General features: G+C 37.9%; 2 protein-coding genes across 2 annotated transcripts in view; one reads left to right on the forward strand and one right to left on the reverse strand.

Annotated features, from left to right (window-relative positions):
• The window catches only part of LOC106880807 (uncharacterized), a 56364-nt gene that overhangs the window by 36917 nt on the left and 12183 nt on the right, over nt 1-7264 (forward strand). The window lies entirely within an intron of this gene.
• LOC106868059 (uncharacterized) overlaps nt 1212-7264 on the reverse strand; it is a 14380-nt gene continuing 8327 nt past the window's right edge. Inside the window, exons 4-6 of the mRNA XM_014913172.2 lie at nt 6567-6651; nt 3832-3920; nt 1212-1481 (exon numbers count right to left, since the gene is read on the reverse strand). Of these exons, the coding sequence (XP_014768658.1) occupies nt 1471-1481; nt 3832-3920; nt 6567-6651 (185 nt within the window). The 3' untranslated portion in view covers nt 1212-1470. The remainder of the gene's footprint in view (nt 1482-3831; nt 3921-6566; nt 6652-7264) is intronic.

Consider the following 7264-nt stretch of genomic DNA (forward strand, 5'->3'; position numbering starts at 1 on the left):
GCCTCTCACTCAGAGTAAAAGGCAGACTGTATGATGCATGTGTATGAACATCTATGCTTCATGGCAGTGAAACATGGGCCGTGACTGCTGAGGACTTGCGTAGGCTCGCAAGGAATGAAGCCAGTATGCTCCTTTGGATGTGTAATGTCAGTGTGCATACTAGACAGAGTGTAGTACCTAGAGAGAAAAATTGAACCTAAGAAGCACCAGTTGTGGTGTGCAAGAGAGACGATTGCACTGGTATGGTCGTGTGGCAAGAATGGATGAGGATAGCTGTGTGAAAAAGTGCCACAGCCTAGCAGTTGAGGGAACCTGTGGAAGAGGTAGGCCCAGGAAGACTTGGAATGAGGTGGTGAGGCATGACCTGCAAACATTGGGTCTCACCAAGGCCATGACTTCCGACCAAGACTTTTGGAAATATGCTGTGCATGAGAAGACCCGGCAAGGCAAGAGAGAGCATAATTTGTGACCCTTGCCAGAAGTGTAGCCAGCTCACTAATTTGTATCTTTACTTCATTGGACACTTGCGAAGAGCTGTTGAGGCAAGTGAATTTGGAATTTGAAATCTGAAATCGAACCGAATCCGACGACTGGCACCCATGCCAACATCTCCTTCATTGGACACTAAACTCTGCTTGCAAAGACCTGTTGGGGCAAGTGAAATTGGAATCGTAATTGAACCATATTCGATGACTGGCACCTGTGCCAGTGGAGCATTAACAGTGCTGTCCGAGCGTGTTCATTGCCAGAGCAGCTGTCTGGCTTCCGTGCTAGTGGCCTGTAAATAGCACCATTTGAGCATAATCGTTACCAGCATTGCCTTCTAGCACTCGTGCTGGTGGTACGTTAGAAAATCATTCGAGCGAGGTCGTTGCCAGTGCCGTGGACTGGCTCCTGTGTAGGTGGCACGTAAAAAACACCTTTTTGAGCATGGCCGTTGCCAGGACCGTGTGACTGGCCCTCGTGCCGGCGGCACGTAGAAGCACCCACTACAATCTTGGAGTGGTTGGCGTTAGGAAGGGCATCCAGCTGTAGAAATTCTACCAGATCAGATTGGAGCCTGGTGCAGCCTTCTGGCTTGCCAGTCCTCAGTCAAATCGTCCAACCCATGCTAGCATGGAAAGCAGACGTTAAACGATGATGATGATAATGATGGTGATATATACATACATGTTATTATCGAAAAGTTACAATAAGTGCTCAACACTGCATTGGTGGATAAATGTTCTTTATTCATGGGTTAATGAAATTACCATAGGTTTCGACCCCATTGTTATTAATAATAAAGATGTGCTATATTCGTTCTTCGTTTTCTAACTTGCACCATGTATGTGTGTGTGTAGCCTAGTGTTTAAGGTGTGGCACACACGATCATGAGCTCGTAATTTCGATTCCCAAAACGGCGTTGTGTTGAGTTTTTTGAGTCCGTCTCAAGGTGGAGAATGTTGGCCAAGCCAGTATGGTGTGGTATCATCCGAGAGCTGAAAGAATAAAAAGGATGCGCATTGTGATCAGCAGTGTGTAACAACACCTCATAGTTTTATTTTGTATATACATATATGTATGCAGGCAGGCAGGCAGGCAGGCATGCATGCATGTTTGTATGTATTTATTTATTTGATCGTAATTTCTTATTTCTTTATTGCCCACAAGAGGCTAAACATAGAGGAGACTAACAAGGATAGACAAATGGATTAAGTCGATTACATCGACCCCAGGACGAAACTGGTACTTAATTTATCGACCCCGAAAGGATGAAAGGCAAAGTCAACCTCGGCGGAATTTGATCTCAGAACGTAACGGCAGATGAAATACCGCTAAGCATTTCGCCCGGCATGCTAACGTTTCTGCCAGCTCGCCGCCTTATGATCGTAATTCATGTATAATTGTAAATATTATGTTATTTGCAGCATTCAGTTTTCCTCACTGGTTTCTGTAGCATTAAGTCATGTTTGGGATCAATCTAATCTTTGTTTCTGTGTATGGTAAGACGAGACAGTCACAATCGGAATCTATCAACCTGCCAGAGACCACCCAGTTTCTATGACATAAATTTACTGTTTTAAAGTGACCTAAATTATAATCTACCGTCAAAATTCTTTGCTAATTTGTTCCAGACACCAACTTAACAATGAGAAAGTTATTTTATTAAATTTTTCATTATCTTAAAAATTAATTAAAACAAAGGCAGCATATGTTTACAGAAATATAGAAAGAAATGGGTTAAACCCGCAACTACAATCCAGCGCATATAGCAGGTTTATTATGACTGTAAGGTAGCATTCAATCCCCCACTAAAAGTAAAGGACGAGACATTCCTAGGAATACTTCTAGACATCGAAAGAAATCTGACCAACCTGTTAGAGGCGGTGCATAGACTGCTAGGAGTTGAAAAGTGCACTCATCGCTGCCGTCAACATTCAGGACAATCAGTCTACCCTCCGGGTCTGCGAATATCGTCTTTACTTCAAGATCCAGACTCTTGAGATAAAGTACCGCAGTGCCGTATTGGGGCAGACGGATTTTAGTGTGTGCTGCAATGTTGGTGTGATGTGGTAAATTTTGATGCGTTCTGGTGCACGTGTGGTTGCTCGTTTTAATGTCGTTTTCTGTAATGCTTGCCTTCGATTTCATCGATTTTGTGTTGTAAGTGTTTATAGCTGTGAGCATGGTTTTCATGGTGTTGGTGTTGTTTGTATTAGAGTTGGAAATGTCTTTGGGAGTTGTGTATCTCCCTGTTTTGTTGGTGTTTGCTTTTGGTCTTTTTTTGCTCCTCTTCCTCCTTCCTTTTCTGGCTATTTGCCATTCCTCACTACTTTCGTCTTCCAATGATAGTTCTGAGGAATCGGAAGGGGATAATGGCATGTTGTAAGCGTCTGTGTGTGTTTCTGTAAGTGGTTGTGTTGTTGTTTCCGTTGGTGTTGGTTATTTGGGTAAGGTGTATGCAATATAGGGGAGGGGGAATCAATTTTTGCATCTTCTTATGTTTTTCCTGTATTTTCCCTTCTTGGTGTTTTTCCAGGAGTTGTTTTGTTGTTGATTGTTGGTGTTGTTTTTATTGTCTTTTGTGTTGAAGGTGGCGTGGGTAGCAAGGGGATTTTTTTCCAGGGTTTGGTATTGGTCGTTGTTGTTGTTTTTTAGATAGTTTAACCTATCTAATACAAGCCAAGGTTACCAAATTCACTGTTCAAAATACTTTCAAAGGTGGGCTAGTAATAATAAGTTCTACTAAGGAATTTTTATATAAATAGCATGAGACATTTTGGTTTTCTCCTCTCTTAAATTCCAGCCTTCCTTTAGTATTCCTGTTGTTTTCGATTGATGCATAGATATATGTTTATATGTATGTATACTGTAAAGTGTTAATATGTATGTATAATATAATATATATATATTATAAAAATATGTTAGTGTTCTTTAATTTTTGAACGGTTTTGCTGCCATTTGTTTATGTAGCCTGATTTCTTTATCCATTAGTTTCTACTAAGACAGAGACACGAGTAAAATTAATAATAGACAAATGAAAATAAAACTTTGGAAACAACCTAAAGGAAGATAATTGAAAAATACTTGAAAGTGAACGTGAGATCGTAATCACATAAAGTAAAGTAAATATAACAAATAATCCAGAATCCTTGTCCGGTATCAGATCGATCCCAAAATCTAATTAGTTCGTGTCAGTCAAGAGGCCAAATATTTTGAAAGTTTCATCTGAATTCATCCAACGGATCTTGAGATATCTTGTCCACAGACAAACGAAGAAACACAACTTAAAACAATACCTCAACAACTGAAACCAATAAAAAATAATTAAAGAATACTAATATTTACCACAGTAATTCTTCATCATTGTATCATCAGCCTCCTTCAAGTCTTTGCAATCAGTATTCTCAAAACAATTCAGATATTTGGGATGGTACCTGGAGAAAAGAACAAAATAGTAATAAATTTCTATAGGTGGAGGTATGGCTGTGTGGGAAGAAGTTTGCTTCCCAACCACATGGTTCGAAATTCAGTCTAATGTGCCACTGCATGGTACATTGGTCAAGTGCCTTCTACCATAGCCGCAGGCTGACCAAAACCTTGTAAGTGGATTTGGAAGACAGAAGCTGAAAGAAGCCTGTTGTATAAATGTGTGTGAGTGTGTGTGTGTGTGTGTGTGCATTTCAGTCTGTGTTTGTCCCCCACTATTGCTTGACAACCAGTGTCGGTGTGTTTATGTCCCTGTAACTTAGCAGTTCAGCAAGGAAAGCCTGATAGAATAAGTACCAGGCTTAAAAATACAATTACTGGGGTTGATTCATTCAACTAAAAGTTCTTCAAGGCCGTCCACCAGCATGGCCGGTCTAACGAGTGAAAGATAAAAGATATATATTATTTGCACCATATTTTGTAGCATACAAGTTGAATATTTCAGACCAAAATTTAAAACCAAAAAAGTAAGTCAATGTGTATTCCAAGACAACTTTGGAGGACCAAACATTTCATGTGAAACAGAGCAGGATTTTAAAAGATAGTGATGAAGTTTGATTGCTTACACTATATACTATGTCAACTTGTATGCCAGAGAATATGGCATGTATTCCATATTTCCAGTGGTACAGCACTTCAAAAGCCATGACAAAACTGCAGCTCAATCAAGAGCATGCTCATTGTTGTTTTTTAAACATCTGTGGTATTCTTTGCCCAGGGCCAGACCATCAATCAAGTGTTCTATTGTAATATTTTGAAGCATTTGAGGAAGAATAATCGGTGAAAACAACCTGATCTGTAGAGCATGAAGAATTGGATTCTTCATCACAACAATGCAACCTGTCACCGAGCTCTCCTTACATAGGAGTTTCTTGCCACAAACAACATGGTATCACTTCCACACCTGCCATATTCACCAAATTTAGCACCTGCGGACTTTCATCTTTCCCCAAGATGAAAATGCAGCTCAAAGGTCACCATTTTAACACCGTTGTCAAGATCCAGAGTGAATCACTTACAGAAAATTACTACCAAGCTGGATTTGAAAAATGGCAGTGATGCTGAGACCTGTATATTGGTTGCGCAAGGCGTTGATGTTAGAACTTAGGTAGACAGGTTATTTTTTATTAAATATAACTAGTCCAGGAACTGTGTGATACCATCTCTCACAGAACAGTTAATAAAATTTAGTAATCTTGTATGTTACAAAGGAGAAGAGGAAACTTATTATTTTAGGAGTGTCTATTCATTTAAGACAAAGTATCAGGTTATCCCATAAGTTCTGTCCGATTTTACCATTTTTAAAATTGAATGAAATTTAATAGTATTTTAAAGTGTCCAATGGAATTAAAAATTATTTTTATGCATTTGTGTACATTTATACTAATTGAATATTATTTTACAGAATAATAGAATTAAAATTTCTTTGATTACAACACTTTCTAACATGGAAGTATCCAAAGAGCATTTGAGGCACATAATGCTTTTTGAGTACAAAAAAGGAAACTCTGCAGCCAAAGCGACTTGAAACATACACTCAGTTTCCAGGAAAGAATGCTTGAATGAAAGAACTTGCAGAAGATGGGCTGCAAGTTTCAGAAGATGGGTTGCAAATTTCAAAAGTGGAGATTTCAGCCTTGAAGATGAAGATCAAACAGGACATCCTGTTCAGTGTGAGGATAAGCTCCTTGAGGCATTACTTGGAGAATATCCTCCATTATCAGTTGAAGAATTAGCAATAAAGCTTAGTTCAAACCATACAACTGTTCATCGTCGTCTTCATCAACTTGGAAAGGTTCCTAAACTTGAAAAATGGGTGCCTCATGAATTGTCCAAAAGCAACTGCCAATCCTGAGTTGACATCTGCTCTTCTCTCTATTCTCACGAATGAAAAATGGAGCTTTAGTGAATCAAAAAGCAGTGATGTTTCATCAGGACAGTGTGCAACTCCACACTGCAAAGATCAAATCACAGAAGATCGAAGAGCTTGGTTGGGAAAAAATAACTCATCCACCTTATTCTCCCAACCTTGCTCCTTTAGACTACCATTTGTTTCGTAGTTTACAGAATCATTTAGGGGACATAACTTTTGCAAGCCAGGAGGAGATCGAAACTGACATTTCAGAGTTCTTTGCTATGAAAGCAAAAGAGTTATACATTGATGGGATTAAAAAGCTTGTAAATAGATGGAAGGAAGTCATAAATAATCAGAGAAAGTACATTGATGATTAAATTTCAATTAAATATAACATTTGATCTCTTGTATTCTTTATTCAAAATTCAGACAGAACTTATGGCATGACCTGATACATTACAACCATGACCCTCCCATCTATTTTTCAGACCCTGCTACCCCATGATTACAGCACTCAGTCTGTGCTCTATTCATTGAGACCTTTATTTCACTGGCCCACTGAAAGAACTTCAATACCAGCAAGATCTCTATCAAATCACAATCTACTGCCTTAAAAGGGAAGGATACATGAAACGTGATGTTTTCAAGAAAAACATTAAAAGATTGCTGCTGTCTCAGATTGAAACAGTACAATGTGTTATGTGGCACTTTCAAACTGAGTAATTTTAAATAAACTTACGAGCAGTAAGAACCATTATTCTTTATCATATCACTGTATACTTCAAGTTTGCATGCTACCACCTTAGTGAGTTCACATTTACCCTCTGGAAAAATAAAATTAATTTAAGATCTCATGTTACAATTTAAACATAAACATAGTATTTTATAATATGATATTCTTTAGTCACTCTCAAAAGTCCCTTTAATGAAAAATTGTGGCTTTTTTTGTTTTGCTTTGTTTTTGCTTGACTTTGTTTTTTTCCTTTTGTTTTTACATTTAGATCTTTTGTTTAGATCAATAGTTCTCCACTGGGGTACATATGACCCTTTGGTGGGGTCCACATAAGATTTTGTAGCTAAAATTTACATGCAATAAAGTGGTTATACTTTTACAGTACACAAAATATTTTAACAATTTTTTTTTTAATACAGTTCCAAATAATATTTAATTATGAAAATATTGAAGGATTTTTTAAAACATTGAATGCTTAGGAGGGTCCATGCAAGTAAAATAGGGATCAAGGGGGCCCATTGGTAAAAAAATAATTGAGAAACCCTGGTTTAGATGAAGTATTAAAATATATTTTAAACTTTCACTAAAAGTAATTCAATTTAATTCGATATTTTAACCATTTACATTCCACAATACAGTATTCATTTATGTGTATTTAGGCATGAGAAAGAAGCATGCCAAGAACTGATCAGAACATTATATAT

Source organism: Octopus bimaculoides, chromosome 7, assembly GCF_001194135.2.
Source record: "Octopus bimaculoides isolate UCB-OBI-ISO-001 chromosome 7, ASM119413v2, whole genome shotgun sequence".
NCBI lineage: Eukaryota > Metazoa > Mollusca > Cephalopoda > Octopoda > Octopodidae > Octopus > Octopus bimaculoides.